Source organism: Saimiri boliviensis, chromosome 18, assembly GCF_048565385.1.
Source record: "Saimiri boliviensis isolate mSaiBol1 chromosome 18, mSaiBol1.pri, whole genome shotgun sequence".
Taxonomy (NCBI): Eukaryota; Metazoa; Chordata; class Mammalia; order Primates; family Cebidae; genus Saimiri; species Saimiri boliviensis.
The window spans coordinates 18,565,137-18,589,836 of NC_133466.1; the positions used below are offsets into that span (position 1 = coordinate 18,565,137).

The 24,700-nt window shown below is 39.3% G+C and overlaps 1 protein-coding gene across 6 annotated transcripts in view; it reads left to right on the plus strand.

Moving 5' to 3' along the window:
- Nucleotides 1–24,700, plus strand: part of APP (amyloid beta precursor protein) — a 280,905-nt gene that overhangs the window by 206,968 nt on the left and 49,237 nt on the right. For all 6 annotated transcript variants that reach the window (XM_039480477.2, XM_039480478.2, XM_039480479.2 and 3 more), the window contains 2 exons: nt 5,836–5,964; nt 6,918–7,017. In XM_039480477.2, the coding sequence (XP_039336411.1) occupies nt 5,836–5,964; nt 6,918–7,017 (229 nt within the window). The remainder of the gene's footprint in view (nt 1–5,835; nt 5,965–6,917; nt 7,018–24,700) is intronic.

A 24,700-nucleotide genomic window follows, 5' to 3' on the forward strand; every position in this document is an offset into this window, starting at 1 on the left:
GACCTTGCTATTCTTAGATACATTATTATATCTCTAGGAATAACAAATTTTAAGCCCGGATGATTTGTATTTTGGCCAAAACTTGTGAGGGCAATTATTTATTTATTTGAATAAAATATGCATGAATCATATGTCAAAAGGAGGTGTTTTTTTTTTAACCTAAAGTAAACAAAAATGTGAAAGTATAGGGAACTGTTACCTGTGTGAACCCAACAAATTGGAGACAGGTCTCAGTTAATTTAGAAAGCTGACTTTGCTAAGGTTGGGAAGTCCTGAGGTGGTTGGGACACAGCTTAGTGTTATACGTTTTAGGGAGACGTGAGGCATCATTCAATATAGGTATGAAGTACATATATGTAACAAGGTTTATAAGAAGGATACTGGAAAGGCAAGACAACTTGAAACAAAAGGCAGAACACTCAAAGTGGCGCAGGGGGCTTCTAGGTCCAAGACAGGTGAGATGAGCAGTTGCATTCTTTTGAGTTTTCCATTAGCCTCTCCAAAGGAGGCAATCAGATAATGCATCTATGTCAGTGAGCAGAGGGGTGCCTTTGAATAGAATGGGAGGCAGGTTGCCCCTAGCCAGGTCCCAGCCGGCCTTTTCTCTTTAGCTTAGCAATTTGGGGGCCCCAAGAATTATTTTCCTTTTATACCTGTTTTTTTCTTTGTTCACTAAAACGTTTCTGAGGGATAGAGGTAACTGTCATTTTATTTGGTATGATGTATTTGCCTACTGTCCAACAAAGGAGCTAATCTGATTTTGTTTTTGTTGCCAAGCATGATTCCTAGAAATGTGTGTAGGTGGTCAAATCAATGAACCAGAACCCTGTAATTCATTTATTGGGAGATACCCTAAAGTCTTCCTGAATTATCTGATGTTCGCAGGCTTTGCTTATCCAATAGGCATGAGTGAGAAAAGGCTTGTGTTTATGTAGCTGCACACACAATGTGCATCTCAGCTCACATAAACAGTGAAGGCTCAGAGCTCACTGTGGATTCCCAGGTCTCATTATCTCTGCAGGAGCTGTGGCCTGGGGAATTTTGAGAGCCTGCTGTGCCACTCCTTATTGTGGCAGGCCAGGTCTCACTAATGCAGGCCTCCGTAACAACTGTTTCAGTACTGACTGAGTGGTTAAGTTAAATACTAAACGTTGAAAAAAGCCAATGTCCTTATACAAGGGCCTGGAATGTAACAAAAGCCCACCAAGAGTTTTGCCAAGGCCTCTCCTGGCAAAATGAAGGAATTCTTAACAGGACCCATTTAGGATTAACAAGTTTTATTGGAGGTCTGAAAGAACTCCCCAAACCTCCCTGATTTAGCAGGAGACAAGAGAAGAGTAATCACCAGCACCTGGACCCAATTAGATTAAGTTAATGTACTGAGGCTCCAGAGGAAGGTGTTCAGGACTCAGAACTTAGTTATAGATGAAAAGAAGTTGATAACTTATGTCTAGAGATTAATGCACACTTACATATAGACATAGAGCTTAGAAGATATATAAGCTCTGGAAAACTCTGTAATTTTGAGTTGGTCTGGCGATAATTTCCAGGCCTTTTCCCTGTAACAGGCTACGTAAATATAAACTCTCTTCCTACCTAGTTCATCTGCATCTCATTATTGGACCATGAGATATATAGCAGCCCAACCCTCAGTTTGGTCTAGGAACATTATTATCAAGCTCTGGGAATTTTCACGGTCAGTTAGGAATAGATTTTGAAGCAGAATGGCAATATTAAATGAGATCAGCAATTGAAAACGTGAACATATTCCCCATTTATCTGTCTCAAAAGAAGATAAGGATGAATTTAGCACTGGAAACCATCAATGTCACAGAAGACTAACTTTTATCTAATACCTTGAATCACTTTCCAGTAATCCTAATCCTTTATTCAGATTGACAGAGGACATTTCTATCTTGCTATTTCTTCTCCCCACACATTAGCTTAATAATTAGCTAAATAATTTTATGCATTAGCTAAAGAATAACGGAAGTCGAGAAACCTAGGGTAGTAATTGAGAGACTGAATAAGCTAAATCTGAACCTTCTGCACAATTAAAGGAGCTATTAGCATGGCTCAAAAGAATATTACCTGCACTTAGAAGAACTAGAAAGTCAGGCAGATACTCCTGGAACAGACTGTCTTTTCTAACCATTCAGTTATTTTTTTGTTTTTAACTTTGTAGGTTTTTTTTGTTTATTTTTGTTTTTGTTTGAGAGGGAGTGTCGCCCTGTCTCCCAGGCTGGGGTGCAATGGCCCAATCTTGGCCCACTGCAACCTCCACCTCCCAGGTTCAAACAATTCTCCTGCCTCAACCTCCTGAGTAGCTGGGATTACAGGCAACTGCCGCCACACCCAGCTAATTTCTGTATGTTTTGTAGAGACGGAGTTTTGCTATGTTGGCCAGGCTGGTCTCAAACTCCTGACCTCATGATCCACCCACTTCTCCCTCCCAGAGTGCTGGAATTACAGGCATGAGTCACCACGCCCGGCCTGTTTTTAACTTTGTAAGTTGCTTTGTAGAACCATGTTAAGCTTGGACCATTTTAGATTCTCCTTGAACAGCTAGATCACACAGTGATTAGGAGAAGAGGCTCTGGAGCCCGGCAGCGAGACTAACCCATTCTTGCTCTAACACTAACTAGCTGTGTAACTGTGGGCCGTAGATGTAGCCTGTATAACCACAATCTCCATTGTGTGTCATGCCTCACCTATAAGGTGAGGAGAGCTGCTGTGCCTCTGTGATGGGGCTGAGACGAAGATTTAATGAGTTACCAGCATAAAGTATTTAATAATATACTGTCTCATTCATAAGCAGTCAATGCATGTTGAACTCTTATTAATTAGAGGAAAGAAGGGGGTTGATGAGTTATAGATGAGGCCTGAGTGGAAGAAATAAATGTGTATTGAGTACCAGCAATGGACTGAGCATCATACTGAGTAACACAGAATACATTTAGTCTCAAAATACTGTCTGAAAGGTTCTGCTATCTGAATTGCACTGATGGGAAAGTCGAGGCTTTCGTGTTTATTTTTAAACGGATGTTAATATTAATAATTAGTGGGAACATATACTGTTTGTGGTGGCAGTAGAGGAAAAGGGGAGATCCGGATGTTGGTTATCGGAAATAACCTGCACATTCTCTAAATTAAAATTTAGCTTGAAGTAGTAATGCCAAGGCTAGTCTGGGGCCTTAGCATCCTGGTGCACCTGCTTGTTGGTGACAGTCCTTTCAGGACAAAAAGTCTTACAGAAACATTCATAGATGACTAATTGGAGAAAAAAGTTTTAAGTTATGATGAAAAGCAATAATTACTTTTTTTTTTTTAATTAGAAGGCTCTTACTCTGTTTCCCAGGCTTGAGTACAGTCATGCCATCAGGGTTTACTGCAGCCTCAACCTCTTGGGTTCAAATGATCCTCCTGCCTCAGCTTCCCAAGCCACTGGGACTTCAGGCATGTGTCACTGCACCTAGCTAATTTTTAAAATTTTGTTGCAGAGAGGGTCTTGTAATGTTGTCCAGGCTGGTCTCAAACTCTTAGCTTCAAGTGATCCCTCTGCCTCAGCCTCCCAAAGCAATCCTTACTCTTTTAATGAAAGTGCTTTTTTTTTTTCTTATTTAAACTCTTTTAAGGGAAAAAAAAACATCCTATTTTCTTCAAAACAATAAATCCTTTACAAGGGAGAAAAATGAAATAGCGCAACTAAGAAAACACTTATGAGGAGCAGGAAGGCACATCATGATTAAATGCAGTTAGTTGCAACCCTTTCTGTCTCCAGCCTTGGACGTATAATGCTAATAAAAGAACTAAGAGAGATTTCTAAGACTTCAGTGCTTAATAACAACCAAGCATTGAGTGTGGTTGTGAAGTATCCTGATCACACAATTCAGCGTATCAAATGCCCTTCACAATCAACAAGAGCCTTAATCTCTGATGTTTTAAAATGTTCTTTTTTAATCTTCTTTTGACTATAGAGAGATATAGCTTATCAGTCACTACCTCTACAAGTACTTTTCTTCTAAGATTTAAAAGGTCATCCTCTGATTTGTAAATTCAACCAGATTTCACAGTACAGATGAGAGTTGTAATGATGTGTTGCCAAGAACTGTTGCAAGCTGTGATGTCTGTCTCTCTGGGCATTATGGAGAAGCCCATTTCTTTTAGGAAAAAAGAAATTAATAAGGCAGATGAGCGCAGGTTTGTTTTATTTTTATTGTGGGTGTGTATTTGTTTTTTCAAGCATAGGAGAGTGGCCTCTTTGGTGGGCATTCACCAAGCAAATACAGAGCACCCTCTGGGTCAGGCACTGTGTTATTGGGGTTCCCAATAAAGCAAAAGGAGATCAAATCCAGCCCCATGGATCTCACATTAAAGAAGGGAGTAAGAATCGTAGATAACGTAGTAAGTCTCAACGTTCAGTGTATTAATGGGGATTTGCACAGTATTTCATAGGAGCACAAAGAAAAGGGTATCTCGTTCCAGCTGAGGTGGAAGGGAAATGGCCCCTAAGTTGACTAAGCAAAAGGAGAAGGAGACGTACATCCCAAGATTGTGCATAATACAAGCGCCACATACCCTCCACCACACCACCACACATACCATCTCTGGAATAAATTTTGTACCTTCCAACTGGTTTTCAGGGTACTCATGACACACGGATTAATAGCTTTGCCCAAATGACCAAAATTCTATTCCTGACATGAGTTTTCACAGCTGGGTTTGTTTGTTTGTTTGTTTGTTTGTTTGTTTGTTTTGATGAAGAAATGTGTGTCTTTAGAAATCATCTTACAAAATCGTATAGTGGAATGCATGTAGCGATGAAGTTGTTGAGGACCAGAGAACCTTTGTCCAGATTTTTTGTTAGGATGGATGTTTTCAGATAAAACTAGAGTGAAAATGAAATGGAACCAATTAGGAAAAAAAAAAAAAAAAAAAAAAAAAAAACAAGAGCACTAAGACCAAATGTAATTGTTACTGAAAAAATTAGAATCTGATAGCTCAGAAAGAACGTCTCTTAGAGTTCAGTTACTCCTTGGCTTACAAATTAGTGGTTAAAGTCCCTGTTTTCTCATTTTGATGATAGCATATTACAAGTTACTGATGATGGGATGATCTATGCAGCATTGCCTCTGGTCTTCAAAACGTGCATGTAGAAATACAGCCTCACATATGCCCCTATGCACTTGGGTGGGAAAAGAAAATGACCTGGTTTAAACCTGACAGACCTCAAATCTGCTCTATCTATAGCAGAGAAAATGTTGAGTAAGGAGGACAGTCATCATCTCTGTTGAGAATGCTAAGTGCTCTTGTGGAAATGAAAAGTAGCCAATCTAAGTGATTATCCACTAAGAAAGGAGTGGGAGAAATGTTTAGAAGGGAGACCTGCAGGCCGGGCGGGGTGGCTCAGGCCTGTAATCCCAGCACTTTGGGAGGCTGAGGAGGGTGGATCACGAGGTCAGGAGATCAGGACCATCCTGGCTAACATGATGAAACCCCGTCTCTACTAAAAATACAAAATATCAGCCAGGTATTGTGGCACATACCTGTAGTCCCAGCTACTTGGGAGGCTGAGGCAGGAGAATCGCTTGAACCCAGGAGGTGGAGGTTGCAGTGAGCCATGGGTCGCAACACTACTCCAGCCTGGGTGACAGAGCAAGACTCCGTCTCAAAAAAAAAAAAAAAAAAAAAAAAAAGACAGGAAGACCTGCAAAAAAGATGATTATAATGCTTTCACATCAACGGATGAATTCGTGGAACCCCTAACCCAACACTAATAGAAGAAGCAATATTTTGCACAAACTTGATGAGGAGTTTCTCTTTTTCCTCCCACAGCCTCGTCACGTGTTCAATATGCTAAAGAAGTATGTCCGTGCAGAGCAGAAGGACAGACAGCATACCCTAAAGCATTTCGAACATGTGCGCATGGTGGACCCCAAGAAAGCTGCTCAGATCCGGTCCCAGGTAAGCGCAGGGTGTCATAATCTTCTGCAGCTTTGACAATCCAGGATTCTTGCTTCTTGGGTTGGTGACAGGATCCCAGACATGTCTGAGCACCTATGGGTGTTTTCCCTATGGCAAGAGCTCTTTAACTTCTGGTAAATTCTAAAAGCTTGTCTTAAAGCAACATGCAGTTTAGCATTTTCTGAGTTACTAAAATAACAAGAAATATAAAAGTCTTAACTGTCTACTGCTAACCGATTGCTAAAGAAGTGATTAAAACCAATGACCAAAAGGAAGAAAACAAAAGTTGTATGGACTAAAATCTTAAAACTGGTTCAACTAAAGTATGGCAAGCAATCATAAACCTACCGCAATATTTAGATTTAATGTGAGCCTAAATGAAGCCCAGTAATAATAAATTTTATACTCCCCCGTTCCCAAAGGCTGAAAACTGGAATCTAGGAAATACGAAATTTTACATTTTTTTTTGAATGGATGAGTTTAAAAATATACATATTTTAAAAGTATATAGATATACAAATATATACATATAATATGTAAAACATATGTATATATAAATATATATGTATATAGCATGAAATATCCAATCAAATTGAAATACATTGTTTTCTACGGGGAAATTTGCAAAGAAATGTATTTAGGGCATCAGGGTCTATTTAGAGAGCCTCAGTATTAGGAATCAGAGTTGGCAGAGGTGGCATTTTTAATTGGCTGTTACAAGCACATAAAATAATAGTAAGTTTAAAGATAAGTCTAAAGCCGAGCTCAAAAGTTAGAGAACAGAAATAGGAGAACAAGAAAAATAAAGTTGCCCTTTCAGATAAACGTTTTAGCAGTGGCAGTGTTTGTCAGTGTTATTTTGGAAGTTTGTATCCACCTGCAGTGCTTGGTAAGAAAAATTACCATTCCTACCCCAGATGTTGTTTAACTGAAGTTGTCATCCTTTGATGCAGGTTATGACACACCTCCGTGTGATTTACGAGCGCATGAATCAGTCTCTCTCCCTGCTCTACAATGTGCCTGCAGTGGCCGAGGAGATTCAGGATGAAGTTGGTAAGTAAGCTGTTCTTTTGATGCTGCACATGGAAATATATTTTCTCCCAGAGGAAAATCGAGGAAGTGAGTTATCTGTTTCAGGATTATGGAAGTTAATAGAACAGGTTGCCTTTTAGGATGAAACTGCCGGGGGATGGAACTAGCTTTCTAGCCTTAGCAATTGAATCAGTTCTTACCTCGCCATCCTTTTAAGACTGGAGGAACGTCGCCCGACCTTAGGGTATATTTTTGTAATAATTGACGCTTGTAATTGAATTATACACGACAGCATTTTTTTTCTAATTTTCCCAGTGTCGTTATAGTTCTCAAATTATGATGCTTGGATAATTTACAATTAATGGGGGGGAGGGAAAGAAACTCATTCTTCATCTTTTGAGTGACGTGATGTTCCATCTGACAAATGAAAAGGCTCAGACTTGCAATTTGAGTAACTTACTGGCCTGTGTCACATGCATTCTAAGTAGCACAGCCAAAATACGTAACTATGACTTCTGACTTTGAGGTTGTTGTTTTATTCAAAGTCACAACTCTCTTTGATGGCAGAAGAGGAAGCCATGAATGTTCTCTGAACCACATCATTGTTTAAACTTAAAAGATAGTGGGCTATTCAACGTATATTCTGAAATAATTATACTTTCACAAGGACTTGTAAAAATAATACTGAGAGATTCCATGCGTCCATCAGTCACTTGCCTCACCGGTGATGTCTTACGTAGCTTTAGTCCATTATTAAAACCAGGAAACTGCCATTGTGTGCCCACTGTCTTTTATGTCCCCAGTTTTCCTGATGACGTATGTTTAATATTTCATTTACATTCTACATTTCTGTTTTTCTTGGAAAGGGAATAAAATATCACATGAGTCTCTTTAAACCACCAAAATGCCCATAACTGTTTAACTTTTCTTCCAAAAGGTACACAGTATAGGTACATTTGCTTATGTTGGAAGTTGCTTATACTAGAGATACAGTGTGTAGTCTACCAACCTATAAGCAGTGTATATCTGGCACATCCTTCTCCATAAAGAATCCTTCCCTTTGTTAATTGGATTGGGAATAGATTCGGGTTATCATCTGGAATCAGAACACCCAGGATGTTGCAAATGAATATACCCATTACAGTAAGTCCCACTTTGAAGTGCCTGAAACACCACTCAAGAGAACAGGTGGCCTCACTTTTTTCATTTTATGCCAATGTGATTCTCCTTCTTTCCTGACTTATACAGCCTTGTAAATGTTGTTTGTATTGCTGTCAAATATTTGGCATGTGTCAGGTGATGATGTTCTGTTCAGTACTGCACATTAATGGATGGAATCTGAAATTATACTGTGGGCTACATAACTTGCAAAAGAAACTTCAGTATGTCAGCCAGATGTGATGGCTCACGCTTGTAATCCCAGCACTTTGGGAGGCCAAGGTGGGCAGATCACATGAGGCCAGGAGTTTGAGACCAGCCTGGCCAACAAGGTGAAACCCCCTCTCTATTAAAAAAAAGAAAAGAGAAAAGGCAACCTTCTAGTGTACCAAGATAGTGGAGGTGGAGTTTTTAGTCTACACCATGAATTGAGAACAGATTTCCAATTAATTTTTCACTGTATCAAGTTTCTTTAGGACATGAATATACTTTTCAGGTATACTTGGAGAATTGACGTCAATAAGGAACTTTTTAAATACTGTATATTAAATAAATGTAAAAAAGCGCTCCAAAAAGTTCTAGAAGGTACAAAATCATATAATTTATCACAGTCTTAATGAACTGAAGCTAAAATCTTGTAGATAACACAATTTTGCTTTACAGCTATCTTAATCCTATTTTTGCATGTGACTTCAGTTGAAGTGGCATAGGTAATATCAAACTCTAGGGAAATAAGCCGTTAGAAAGGACTAAAAAGTTGATGACCAATATTCCACTCTCACCCAGCAACTATTGTTGACTCTTTCTAATTAAATTACTAGAACTTTTTATTTGGCACTATACTACTGAAAACATTAGCCACTAATGAGTCACACTTCCACAGAACAGATGGTGGTTGAGATATCTTGCGTATTACAAAATGTCCAAGAATAGGGCAGCTCAGTAAACTTCAAATCTCAGTAACAGGGAGGACATTTAGATCATTAGTATCATGGAATCGTTTCCTTTAAAAAGGAAAAAAAAATACAGCCATTAGGTTGGATTAAGAGAATACTATGTATAGGCTCTGTGTGTGTGTGTGTGTGTGTGTGTGTGTGTGTGTGTGTGATATGCTCTTAATCCAACCTAATTGCTAAGGTTATTTTTTTTAATAATGATATATGTATATATTATTCTAAATATACTAGATGCCAACTTCTGAAAGATAATTTTTTTAAAAAAACTTCTCATTTGGGTCCTGCGTGCTTCCATTTTTAAATGACTGTTTTCTATAGAAAGAGAAGTTTGCAGTAATGAACACTGTGCACTGTCTGAGCTCCCAATGTCCCAGCAGCAGAAGCGGTTTGCTGAGGAGAAAAGCTACTTTGGGTTGAACCTAGTTGTCGTCTATCATCCTTTTTCATTTGAAGGAACGTTTAAAGCAATACGTCACTTTTAAGTAGGAATATAGTTGAAACAAGATTGGCTACGGGTGCCAGTTGCTTAAGCTGAATGTTATTAGAAGTTCCTTATATTATTATTCTTTTGTTTGTGTTTGAAATTTCTCAGAATAAAAAGTATTGCTTTTAGCTTACTTTCTAAATAGGATCTTCATAGATTTTTTTTCTAATATTCCCTAATTAAATGCTTTGTCATTAGTCTGAGTTGCATTTATTTGCTAGAAATTTCCATATACAATCAAATTTAAGATTTGGAGTCAGTTCAGTGCAAATAGGAGGATAGTGAAATTCAGAGACACTGGCAAAAGGAGAAAATTTTAAAGTCCCTAAAAAGGCATGCCTTTTGTATAAACATTTGTGCTTATCATTGCAAGCAATTAGGATGTGCCTAATGCAGTCAGACATATGTTTTAATTAAATAATGATAGCAGGTGCTTTATGGATAAGAGATTTTCACCGGTCTGGGGAACTCCCAGTATCTTCAGTGGGACAGGTATATCTGCTTCAGTAAATTATGCTTCCAATTAGAATTCTTTTTTATGGGTGAAAATGAGGAAGAATGGAGCCATGCTTAGAAAGGAGTGCAGTGGGTGAAGGGGAAAATTGACATCGAATTTGTGAGCAGTAAATTGTGACCAGAGCATGGGGTTCATCATGCTTATGAGTTCTAGCCCTGGCCCTTTTATCTTCTGTTGTTCTTCCCTGAGGCATCCTATCTGTTTATGCTACTTTCCCACTAACTTCATTGAATCCCACATTTGTGTGTCTAGCAACAGCCAGTATACTGCATCCCAGTGCCATATTCTAGCAGCCTCTAAATTATCCCAGGTGCCTCTGAACCCCCAATCAAGGTAGGGAAGACTCATGTTCTTCTGGAAATTACCTTGTTTTACACTCTGAGTTCTCTTGGTTGGCCTAAACTTACCCATGACGCTTCCCTCTCTCACCCATTATTTCTTTTCAATTGCAAGTTCTGTGTATTCTGCCTCCTGTGTTCATGTGAAATCTCTGCACATCCACTACTTTAGCTAAGATCTTGTCATCTCCTCGGTGTCATTAGACTCCCAGGCAGTCACTCTACCTCTAATATCACAGTGGCCCCCTCCCACTCCAGTTCCTCCTTTTCAGAACTATGCAAGTTTCCTGCTAAAAAACAACAAACACCATACAAACAAAAAACAGCTGCAGGCCAGGCACAGTGGCTCATGCCTGTAACCCCAGCACTTTGGGAGGCTTTGGGAGATCAGGAGTTCAAGACCAGCCTGGCCAACATGGTGAAACCCTGTCTCTACTAAAAATAGAAAAGTCAGGTGTGGTGGCAGACGCCTGTAATCCCAGCTACTCCGGAGGCTAAGGCAGGAGAATCGCTTGAACCCTGGAGGCAGAGGTTACAGTGAGCTGAGATTGTATCACTGCACTCCAGTTTGGGCAACAAGAGCAAAACTCAGTCTCAAAAGAAAAAAAAAAGAAAGCCACTTGTGATTCTTCCTTGCTTGATTGCTTGAAAAGTTGCACCTTTCAAGATTCAAGTAAAATGCCCAAGTTCTATAAACCTTTTCTTTGCAGAGAAAGCAAGAGAAAAGAGCTGATATTTGAGTGACAGCCAGGTAGCCAACTAATGAGTGCCTGTTGGTGATAATGCTAATGATCAGATTATTTAGGAATGTTCCCCCTTGAGGAACAGGACCCAAATATAGAGATGTGGCGGGTGGTTTAGGGTAAGAGTGGAGACTGATATTTATTCTACATCCCACTCAGGGAGCCAAACCCTCTGGCATTGTGCAGGTCCACTGGAAGTGGGGCTTGTATTTCACACAAATGCAACACAGGAGCTAGTGATGATACCCAGAAATTCAGTGATAGCCTCCCCAGTTTACAGTTGAAGAAACTGAACCTAAGAGAGGTTACCAACTTGCCCAGCTCAGATAGTAAAGTGATGACAGTGGCATGGAAGCCAAGATCGGCCAGAAGTCCAAAATCCATGTTCTCTCTGCTACCTGTTTTTCTCTCTGAAGTAGAATTTTCCCCTACTTAACCTCAGTATCAAAGCACTGGGTATCCACTACCATACTCTTACCTTATAGTAAATTATTTGTTTATATCTCTACCAACCCTCCTTCTGTGAACTCTTCGAGATATATGTTGGTCATCCTTGCCTCCTCAAGATCCAGTAGGGACCCTCGTACTTTTTAGATATTAGAATTATAGACATAAGGTTGAAGGTAGTCCCCAGGATCAAAAGGCAGATGCTCCTTAACTTGGACTGACCAAGTGGGCTCCTCCATAACCCTAAAGACCTGCCCGAAACTCCTTCCTTGACATCTAGCATAAGCACTGCACAAAACAAATTTCTTTCCTAGGCCACAGCATTCTCTAAAGCTGTGACTGATCAAGTCAACTAAATGGATGTGGTTGGCAAAGATAATAAAGCATAAATCAGAGTCCTGAGAACCGTTATTAGTAACATTTTACAACATGGTCTTTTATTGTGCCATGACCCTCTGCTATTTGGTCATCTACCCAATTCACATACCTTGGCACCTGATTTAATTATCTTGTCCTGCTTGACCACCGATCACAGTCTGAGGCCGATCACATGACAGGTAAGTGTGAATATTCAAAAGTGTCCTGTTAGTTGTGTTATCAAAGGCCCATGTTTTATTTTATAACTTTATATTATTTTTTTCACTCAGTTTTCATTATCACGCACAAATTCCCAGGCATAGTTGTTTATTAGTTAACGTTTTTACAAAAAAATTAAGTGATTTTCAGGCAGACTATGAAGATTCTTGCAAAGAATGGCCTCAGGCATTGTTTGTATAGGGATAAAATCCTTTTCTATTTCAAATCAATATGCAGAACTTTATTAACATTTTTTCATTCAACAAATGATGGAATCATTATTCCAGTGAAAACATGCCTCCTCTTCAATGTTCATATGTTCTGCTTTAATTATTTTTTAATCCTTCAAAAGGGGAGAATCCCTTCATCCTTTCAACCTTTGCTTTCTCAAATTATTATTTAAAAATCATTGGGGTTCTTTTTTGCTCTTTGTTATCTTCCTTAAATCTCTGCTAAAAGGATTCTATTCTGCTCTTTGTATTGGCACTGAGGTTATTTATCAAAGTCTGCTTCTCTTTGCAGCTACCTCAAGGCTAAAAATGTAGCTCTCTTCAGAGATGGCTGTTTTACAGGATGCTATAACAACCGATTTATGAGAAAGGCAGTAGGAAGTAAAGAAGGAACAAAGGCATAATTGTTCCATACCCATTTTTTTTCTTCTAGCATTCAAAATTAATAAAAACATGAATTATTATAAACCAGATGCGGAAAGATCTCTGGCTGAGTAAATCCATAGTGAATGGGGTAACATCGAAAGATGTGGCAGGAAATCAAGAAACTCACAATAATGAAAGAATGCTTATTTTTTATTGCCATTTTTCTGTGGCCTCTTAATAAAATGTTCCACTCTTCAGGAAGAATGCAGCATGATTATTTCAAAGACAGAGTTTCCATATTCTGTTTCTAATAAGCCTATTGATTTGGTGGTTTAGTGAGTCCATAGTAGACTAGGTTTAAAATAGAATATTTACAGCACTTCCCAGTCCAACAACATAGAAATTTAATACTATTGAGAATTTCAAGTATCCTTATTTGTAGTTGCTAGTCAAAGATGAATATCAAGGAGAGAAAAAAATCATAAAAGCAAATAAAGTGAGAGAGAACTGTCATTTTGTTCTTATAAGAACATAGCTGTCACTTCATTTTTCATAACAAATGCCTTTTAAATGTATACAGACTTAGTAGTTTACAACTGGCTTAAGTATTTGGACATAAGAACTTTTTTTTTTTTTTTTTTTGAGACAGAGTCTTGTTTAGTCACCCAGGCTGGAATGCAGTGGTGCAATCTCGGCTCACTGCAGACGCCACCTCCTGGCTTCAAGCAATTCTCCTGCCTTAACCTCCCAAGTAGCTGGGACTACAGACGTGTGCCACCATGCCTAGCTAATTTTTTTGTATTTTTAGTAGAAACAGGGTTTCACCATGTTGGCCAGGCTGGTCTCAAACTCCTGACCTCGGGTGATCTGCCCACCTCAGCCTCCCAAAGTGCTACTTTGGGATTACGGGCATGAGCTACTGCGCCCTGCCAGGAACATTTATACATGTCAATGACAACCAAAGCGTTGTTCCCGCATTGATTTTATAATAGTTTCAGAGCCCCTTATTCGTATATTCTCTAGTGTTATTAACTAACAGGTATGACTTGGTGTTTAGCTGTTGGTGTCTAAATGTGTGTCTTTGACCCAAGACAATTTCTCTTCCAAAATAGAACCACTCGTTTATAAATGAAAATGCATTGTCAAATGAATGGACCTACATATAAAGTATTTTATCCTTCAAAAATATAAAGTATTTTGTCTTTCAAAATGGCGAAGTACAGTATACTATTAAGACAGCCTGCTAGTTTTCCAAGCGTTGGACTGGCATGGTGATATGTCCAAGCAACAAGATACAAATGTGTGAATGCCAGTACACTTCATACCTTAGGTGCCCAACTGGTCTGTCTGCAGACTTGAGAGCCCTCAAGTGTCAAACTCACCCATGGTGGTGGCTGGTAGAGTGCTTTGTATACATTTAGCTCTCTGTGCCTTTTTTTGGTTGTGATATTATATAAACTCTCTTTTTCTTGCTTTGGAGTTTAATTATGGAATCTGCAAATGTAGTGTATATGTCATCCAGATGATCTGTGAAGTCATTTATAAGGACCTTTAAAAGCTCACATGTGATACAGCATCCGTTTTCCTGAATGATTTTTATAGTTTTCCCATTTAGCCAACAGATACTCTTTTATGCATTTCTACTCCATAATTTTAGGGAAAAGTAAATCCTTTTAGCTACATGAAAAAGAATACACTTCTAGGAAGAATGAATGTAAAAGATGTTTTCTTTAAAAAAAAAAATTACTATCTCTATCATCCTGGCAGACAAAGTGTTGACCTTAATATGCGTAATTCAGTGCAGTATACCGATGTTGTTTATTGTGCTCCAAATTACGCTGGCAGTAATTTGATGAATTAAACGTCAACCACAGTGTTTTCTTCATGCCATTGCGGTGGTTTACTATGGATTATTTTGTTCAGTTCAAATTAATGATGTATCTTCATATTCTTTGCCAGTTTTTTAATTGGGTTGTTTGCCTTTCAGATTTTCTTATTTTTATTTTTGGAAACAGAGTCTCACACTGTCACCCAGGCTGAAGTGAAGTGGCACAATATCAGCTTACTGCAATCTCCGCCTCGCAGGTTCAAGCGATTTTCATGCCTTAGGCTCCCCAGTGGTTGGGATTACAGGCACGCACTACCACATCTGGCTAATTTTTAGTAGAGACGGGGTTTCACCATGTTGCCCAGGCTGGTCTCAAACTCCTGAGCTCAGGCAACCTGCCCACCTCAGCCTCCCAAAGTGGTAGGATTACAGGCATGAGCCACCATGTTCAGCCTGCCTTTATTATTGAGTTTTAAGAATTCTTATATATTCTGGGTGCTATTAAAGTCTTACCAAATACATGATTTGGAAATCTTTTACCCAATCTGTAGGTTGTATTTTCATTTCCTTGACAGGATTCTTTTGACCTACAAAAATTTTTAACTTTGAAGTCCATTTTATCAGTTTTTTTCCTTTGTTGCAGTTACTGTGATATTGTATGTAGGAAACCATTGTCCAAAACAAGGTCACAACAATTTATACCTCTGTTACCTTCTAAGAGTTTTGTGGTTTTAGCTCTTACAGTTAAATTTTTGATTCATTTTAATTTTTATATATGGTGTGAGGTCAGGGTTTGACTTTATTCTTTTGCATATAAATATCCAGCATCTGAGCATCATTTGTTGAAAAAAAACTATTCTTGCCAGGTGCAGTGGTCCATGCCTGTAATTCCAGCACTTTGGGAGGCCAAGGTGGGCAGATCCCTTAAGCCCAGGAGTTCAAGACCAGAATGGGAAACATGGCAAGACCACATTTCTACAAAAAATTATCCAGTTGTGATAGCATCTGTCTGTAGTCCAGCTATTCAGGAGGCTGAGGTGGGAGGATCTCTTGAGCCTGGAGACGTTGAGGCTGCAGAAAGCCTTGATCATGCCACCTGGGCAACAGAACAAGACCTTGTCTCAAAAAAAAAAAGGAAAGAAAAAGACTATTCTTTCCCCAAGTGAATTGGTCTTGGCACTATTACCCAAAATCAATTGTTCATTGGTAATATGGGTTTATTTCTTAACACTTAGTTCTTTTCCTTTGATCTGTGTGCCTAGTCTCACTGTAGTACCACACTGTTTTGATTATTGTAGCTTCATAGTAAGTTTTGAAATCAGCAAGTGTGAGTTTATCTTTATTCTTCTTTTTCAATATTGCTTTGAGCATTTGGGGTCTCTTGTATTACAACGTGAATTTTAAAGCCTTCCCCAACCCCACCACCATTTCTGCAAAAAAAAAAAGATGAGGATTGCATTGGATCTGCAGAACATTTGGGGGGAATATTTATATATAAATCTGTTAATGAGGTTTTCAACAACACTGTAACTACTAGAACTAATATCTGCTGTGAAATGATTCCACCTTGAGCCCCATTCAGGAAGGTTAGTATTTAGAAGTAGCAAGAGAATTGTTTTAGCATGCTGTCATCTTTTACTCCAAATTTTGGTAAGATTCCAGAGAAATTATTTGTGAGCTTTTCCTTAAACCATGATGACTGTGACATGTCAGTATTTTTTGTCTGTTTTTGTGCCATTCTTTTATTTTTGTGCATGTGTGGGCATCTCAACCAAATGGATGGAGCCTGCGGCAGGGTCTCCCACACTAAAGTCTGCTATTTCTTTTGATGATCCAATGCAGTTCCAAAGCTATTTTCTCGACTTACCAGCTTGTTTGTATGGCTCTGTAATTTGAAACAAAATCTAAAAAATCCGAATTAAAATGATTGGGGAGTGAAGTCAGCCACAGTGGTGGCCGTGGGACTACTTCCTGGCATGGAACACTAGCGCAGATGTGTCCTGATTTTTTTGTAGAGTCTTGGGAACAACCAATGGTTTTAGACTGGAACAAGGGCTGGTTATTCTGTTTTTTGCAAGCAGCTGCCTTCAAGGTTCATTTCTTTAAAACAGTAGGGAAAAAAATCAGTGATGTTTGCCACCCTGAGTATGGAGATGAATCCAAATTGAGGTTAATTTTGAAATATGTTTTCACAAAAACTAACTGGGAATGAGATGAATTTGTTTCATGTGAGACGAGTTTGGAAGGCATATTAATTTGCTTCTTGGTATTCAACTCAGAAATAAATGTTGCATGTATTCTCTGAGTAAGCTCCATTAGTTAATAATTTTCCTGCCATATACACTATGGGCTGCATTACAAAGTAAATCATAGAAGGTTAGGTATAATGTCTCATCAAAACTAGTGGACTCATCTGTTAACCAGTCCCAAGTTATGGGACCTGTCCAAATTAATGTTGACTTGATGTGCATCTAAATACTATCTGTAAAGGGGCTTTGGCCTTCAAGCATGAGACAGGTGGTCAGAGGATCAAGGCCAGGGTGTTACTTAATTTCACTTCCTGTTGATGAATTCATTGACCTCAAACAGTCATTTAAAAGAGCCTGTTTAATGTGTTTGTCATTTGATAATTATTATGGATTTACATGTGCTCATAAAAGCATGAGTTAAATCTTTTTTCTCTGAAACAGTACTTGGCAACAACTTGTATTGCCTTGTACATGTCTTTTGTGTCTTTGCTTTTGGTTTGGGGGGCATTGAAATTAGTATGCCCATCCCCTGAGGGCAGATACTGAGGTGTGGGACCTAAGACTTGAGCTTCCTTTATAGCATTGAAGTTGCTATAGCTGTGTGTATACATGTATATACACACATATGCACATACACACATATACATGTATATACACACATATACATGTATATACACACATATACACATACACACATATACATATATACACATACATATACACACACACATATATATGTATACACACACATATATATATAGCTCAGCCCCATCCTTTTATATGTAGATATTTATATATGTATTTATATATATATATATATATATATATATATTTTTTTTTTTTTTTTTTTTTTTTTTTTGAGACGGAGTTTCGCTCTTGTTACCCAGGCTGGAGTGCAATGGCGCCATCTTGGCTCACCGCAACCTCCGCCTCCTGGGTTCAGGCAATTCTCCTGCCTCAGCCTCCTGAGTAGCTGGGATTACAGGCACGCACCACCATGCCCAGCTAATTTTTTGTATTTTTAGTAGGGACGGGGTTTCACCATGTTGACCAGGATGGTCTCAAACTCTCGACCTCATGATCCACCCGCCTCGGCCTCCCAAAGTGCCGGGATTACAGGCTTGAGCCACCGCGCCCGGCTGTATTTATATATATTTTGAGACAGAGTCTTGCTCTGTTGCTGGGCTGGAGGGCCGTGGCGCAATCTTGGCTCACTGCAACCTCCGCCTCCCAGGTTCAAGGGATTCCCCTGCTTCAGCCTCCCAAGTAGCTGGGACTGTAGGTGCACCCCAATGTGCCCAGCTAGTTTTTTGTGTTTTTTTTAGTGGAGACGGGGTTTCACCATGTTGGCAAGGATGGTCTTGATCTTGACCTTATGATCCACCTGACTTGGCTTCCCAAAGTGCTTGGATTACAGGCATGAGCCGCCACGCCCAGCCACAATCTATATTTTGTCAAGCTCTTCGGGTGATGTTGATACATGCTAAACTTTGCAAATTACTGATCTAGAGACTAATCAACTTATTTAAAAAGTTAAAAAAAAACTAGGTGAGGATCCATTGTAACACCCCAATAAGTCCATTAGACTTACCTATGTTGTTATCTTCTAAATTCACATTATACAAATTGTATACCACAAAAATGTTTAAGATGAAAACCCAAAGAAATTGATGCATTTGATTAATTTACAAAAATAAAACAGCTCCAATTCACAGAAAAAAATGCACACATATCTGATAAGTATTCATAGATTAAAAAAAGATTAATAACTTCTCATGACTGATACAATCAAAATGTAATTTTTTAAATTATGATAAATTGGTAATTTTTTAAAAATCTGTTATGCCTTTTCATGACAAGGATAGGTGAAAAGGAACTTCCATCAGCTATTGGTTAGTATGTGGGTGAAACCTTTTAGATGATTTGGCTCTGCTTAATAAAATGTTCGGTCTTTTCTGATTTTAGCACCGTATTTCTACAGACCCACTGGCACATCTGTGGGGAGGGGCACTGCAACTTGTCGCCTGATATCCCTTAATACTGTTAACATTTTTTTCATCAGCATTACTACCTTTAAAATCATGTTAAAGAAAGGATAAATGATGTGTAACAGACTCAGTTTCCCCTTCTCTGGCTTTCCTTTAGTTTACATGTCTCTCTCTTTCTCCCACACTTGGGGGGCTCAATACCCTTAAGATTATAGAGAAATTTTAGGAGGCAATATTGGCTGGAAATGCTAAATTTTAAGAAACTTAGGTAGAAATGGTTTAAGCCATCAGCCTAAGTGATCAATGAAAATATCAGACATTCTCTGTTTTCTTCTTCCAAGATATTATTCTCTACTGTGGCCTTAGAGGTCTCAATTTCTATGTAATTCTGATTTAAAAAGGAAGGAAATGCTCCTAATATACCTTGCTGTTGTCTCTTCCTGTCCATTAAGGTAGCTGATGTCAGTCAAAATAAATTCTAGAAATTCTTGAGCACTTTTTTAAATATACTGAGAATGCTTGACGCAAACCAACCAAATTTAAGTGTTTTAAAGATATTAACAATAACAGGAAAGCCCCTCAATTTTCTGCTAAGAATCAACCTGAACAGTTTCCAAACTGCTCGTTGGCAATGTCAGTATCATGGGAAAGACTGAAAAAATAAGAAACTGTTTTGAAAAAGAAAGGAATAGGTGCAGGCCAGGGAAATGAACTTCGTAATCCAGTTGTCTTTCCCTGCCAGCGTGTATTTAGATTTGATAGGATAAGTCTCTGCTTTTTCTCATCTTTTTTTTTTTTTTTTTTTTTTTTTTTTTTTTTTTTTGGCAGAAAGCTAGTATTTTGACACTTGAAGGCCTCCTTTCCATCTTAAGGGAGAAGCCTTCTTACACTGAAAGTGTGAAGTGGCTCCTTCAGGTATAGGATGAAAAATTAAGTGGGACTATCTGTGGATTATATCACAATCATTAAGGAAAGTAATGCCCTAATTAGCCTGTCTTTTGACAAGCCCGGCATCCATATGTAAGCCTAATATTGTATGCAAATGTGAGACAGGTTTGCGTTCTAGATCTCTTTGATGTAAAAGGAAGAGCTGGCTTCCTTCTCACGTTCAGTATGGACTTGCATTCATTCTGCTGCCAGCAGCTCCTCATGGGAACATGAAAGTGGAATTAAACCCTCTTGGTTTTCACCTTCAGAATCCTGGGTGATTAAGTGCCTTGATCAAAATCAGAAACTGTGAAAGTGCTAAAAGTGATCAAGGCCCAAGGAGTTCCTCATGTGTTGCTAAAGCCTTTCAGAAATCAAAGTGGGTCTTTAAATACCTGGGGTGCAAAAATTAGATGTTTTTTCTTTAAAGAAAAATAGACATATGAGAGCAGAATTGAGAGCCCTCTGTGGAAGCCTGAGTCTGGGTGTTTACTGTTGTATGAGGCCTTGTTAATCTGGGCTTGAGGCTTTGGATTCACTAACAGGGGAAGCTAACCTCACTCAGTGACTCCAGTCCTCGCTTGATCTTTCTGTACTGCCCTACATGACCTCTGCACTTTTGTGCCATCAGCCAGCAGACAGAGAAAAGTATCTGGCATTTGACGGTGTCTTCAGTTTGGTTGCTTTAAGTCTTTGGATGGAAAAGGCTCAGATTGTCATCCTGAAATCATTGTCTTTTAATGTGTAATTGGGGTCAAGAGAAACACAATAAGTCAGAGGAGTTCTAGTTTAAAATGCAGATTCTTGGGCTCAACCTCAGATCTGCAGAGATCTGCATTTTTCTTATTCCCCCAAAAGATCCTTTAAACATTCAGAGGTTTTTAAAGCTATGCAATAACAAAAATATAAGGATTCTTAGAAGCTTAGGTTATATTTATATTTGTCTTGAACATAGAAAGATGACAGACATTGTCATTTTCATTTAAAAAAAAAAATGAAGCAGAGACTTAGCCTATCAAACTCTAAATACATTCCAGCAGAGCCTAACTTCTGGATTGCAGAGATTCTCCCCTTTCCCCGACAAGTCCCCATCTATAAATTGGCCATGTGAATTTCTAGTGGTGTTCACTTCCAACATGGTGATTTTATAAACTATTATGAGGAAGCATTATTAACCTCAAGAAGTTCAGATGCATAGAGAGTTTGAGTGTGACAGCATTAATGGCTAGGTTTTATTTATCCATGGAAGACTTATTATTAGCTATGAAAAGGGATTGGCATAAACTGCTTATTAATTTCCATTAACTGTATCTAAAGGGAATAAACAGTATAAGAGCCTGGGCGTGGTGGCTCAGACCTATAATTCCAGTCCTTTGGGAGGCTGAGGCAGGAAGATCATTTGAGCCCAGGAGTTTGAGACCAGTCTGAGCAACACAGGGAGACTGGTTACTTTTTGTAAAAAACACCTGTTTTTACAAAAAGACAAAAAAAAAAAAATAATAAGCTGGGCTTAGGGGTCACACCTATAGTCCCAGCTACCCAGGAGGCTGAGGTTGGAGGATTGCTTGAGCTCAGGAGTTGGAGGTTGCAGTGAGCCCTGGCGGACACCACTACAGGCTAAGTGACAGAGGAAGACCTTATCTCAAAGCAAACAAACAGTATAAGCATGGGGTGAGCTTCAATCACAAAATTCTGTCTTTCATAACTTAACCTCATTTGCTGTTTGATTTGCTCTTTGAGAAATTGTGACCTACTTCTCTACTTACAGAACATTTACCTCCGTCTTAGGTTCTTCCCTTTCTATCATTGATACTGGTATTCTGCTCAAAGAATTTATCCATTTAGGCTCTCTTCAAATCCAAAGTGATATTATTTTAATAAGAGATGAAAGGGAAAATTGACAAAATCTGCCTGGAGTGGTCAGCATTGTAAATGATGGACTGTAAAGGCTTCATCTTGGAAGATTGTCAGAGCGCCTAGTGCCAGCTCAAAAAGTGTGGTCTTTAGAGAATTGACAAAAATATTACATAGAAAACATGTGTTGAATACCAACTCTAGGTGCCAGTCCTGAGAGGCAACTCACTCTATTCTGCAATAGGAGATGAATTTTGCAGGTTATACAGGAGAGCAATCTAAACGCCTTTGCTTCTTAAAATATCTCCTTATCCTGACTTGAGATAGAAGTCATATACTATCCCGTTTTTTGTTCCTTCAGAGTAAATAGACCACAGAGCTGGAGGTTTCCCAGACACAGGGGGAAGTTGTTTGGATTTTTCCCTCTGCCTGTAGTGAAGCAAGATAGGAACACTTGGGAACTTCCGTGGCAAATGGTCAAGTAAAGAAAAAGAAAAGTCTGAAGGTCAGTTGTGCTTTCAAATCCTGAAATGAGTCACATCTGAAGTAAATCACTTCCATGTCATTTCCATGAAAGGGGCAGTACAAGAAATTCCTTGCACAACCCTGGTGAGCCCTTGTTAATGTACACTGCTCTCCTCAGATTCGGCTATTACCTTTTGGGGAAAAAAAAAAAAAAAAAAGTAGCAGCAGCTAAAAAAAGAAAACAGAATCCTCTAGAAAAAGCTGTTCTTGGCCAGGCGTGGTGGCTCAAGCTTGTAATCCCAGCACTTTGGGAGGCCGAGGCGGGTGGATCATGAGGTCGAGAGATCGAGACCATCCCGGTCAACATGGTGAAACCCTGTCTCTACTAAAAATACAAAAAGTTAGCTGGGCATGGTGGTGCGTGCCTGTAATCCCAGCTACTCAGGAGGCTGAGGCAGGAGAATTGCCTGAACCCAGGAGGCGGAGGTTGCGGTGAGCCGAGATCGCGCCATTGCACTCCAGCCTGGGTAACAAGAGCCAAACTCCGTCTCAAAAAAAAAAAAAAAAAAAAAAGAAAAAGCTGTTCTTAACCTTTGTTCTTTATTTTGTCTGAGTGTGACTAGATAAATACATTAGACTGCTAGGGCTGCCGTAACAAAATACCACAGACTGAATGCTTGTAACAACGGAAATTAATTTTCTCACGGTTCTGAAGGCTGGCAGTCCAAGATCAAGGTACCAGCAGGTTGGTTTCTGAGGCCTCTTCCTTGATTTACAAATAGCCAGCTATACACTGTGTCCTTGCATGGTCTTTCTCAGAGAGAGAAAAGAGGTGTCTTTCTCAGAGAGAAAGAGAGGTGTCTGTTCCTCTTCTTATGAGGACACCTCCCCTATTGGATTAAAGTCACACCCCTATGACCTCATTTAACCTTAATTACCTCTTTAAAGGTCCGATATCCAAAAGTCCCTTGAGGATTAGGGCTTCAATATATGAATTTTCAGGGGGACACAGTTCAATCCATAGCGGTTGGCTTATTCATACTTTGGATAGATCCTCTTCGTGGTTCTTCAGCCACTATCTATATAGTGCACAGCTTCTTTATCCTAAAACAAGTCAGGGGAGGCATGAAAGGTCTTATTTCTCCAGCTTCTGCACCCTAAGTTATTAAAACCGGGTTGTGGTCTGGCAACCTACACTCAGTCTTGATGAACTTCAAATCCAAGACCTTCTTGGTATATAAGGTACGTAAGCAGCATACATGTGTATGGAGGGATTTGACAGATTTTTTTTTTTTTTTTTTTTTTTTTTTGAGGTGGAGTCTCACTCTGTCACCCAGGCTCGAGTGCAGTGACACAGTCTCGGCTAACTGCAACCTCCCCCTCCCAGGTTCAAGCGAATCTCCTGCCTCAGCCTCCTGAGTAGCTGGGACTTCAGGTGCATGCCACCATACCTGGCTAATTTTTGTATTTTTAGTAGAGACGATGTTTCACCATATTGCCCAGGCTGGTCTTGAACTCATGACCTTGTGATCTGCCCACCTTGGCCTCCCAAAGTACTGGGATTACAGGCATGAGCCACTGCGCCTGACCTTGTTTTTAACTAGTATATCTACACTGTTAAAGCAGGAGGATACTGCTGGCTAGTATAACAGAGTATAGCGTGACAAATCCGTAACTATGCATCGTTAGCTATATTTTCTCATGCCTTGAGCCAAAAGGTCACAGTTAACCTAACATTGCTACTAAATACTCATTCCATAGAACATTCTATTCCAGTCTTCCAGATTTCATACAAGAATAAAAGAAAAACTTTTAGACTACTGGAGAATTTTTGTTGTTGTTGTTAACACCCAATTTGTTGAATGTGAACCCTGAATTGAAATTGACATGTTAAGTTTTATAGATTACTTCAGCTGCCATGACTTCAGTAAATTTAGTTGTGACACATAGGTATGACAGCTGACTTCATTCTGGCATTAGAGGTGGTGATGTTTTCATCACCCTGGAGTTAGTAAAACCTGAAACCTGCCTGGCATTTGATGCACAGTTTGCTGCCCTAGACAGCTCAGCCTCTGACTTACTGGAGAGGAAGTGGCCTAACCTCTGTGTTTACAAAGTGTTTGACACTGAGGCCCTTCTACCTCCTTTCTGAGTATAAGGGTTGACCTGGCGCAAAATCCCCATGGTCCTCTCGGGATAAGACATGCAGCCATTGGTGGTCAAGAAGGGATCTGATCCCTGTGGAAGGGCACTGGAAGAGGAACAGAGCTGAAACACTTCCGGGTGTTCAGAGAGAAAACATCTCCACACTTAATAGGGCTAGATTAGACTGTTAGATTATTGTCATGGAGCTCATGATTCATCTCCTTAATCTGTTTAATCTCAGCCTTGAGTAAAAGTCTCACTTAAGAAAACCACATTCTATTCCAGTGTATTTACTTATTTTTATTTTTGAGACAGTTTCACTTTTGTTACCCAGGCTGGAATGCAGTAGCATGATCTTGGCTCACCGCAACGTACACCTCCTGAGCTCAAGCTATTCTCCTGCCTCAGCCTCCCAAGTAACTGGGATTAGAGG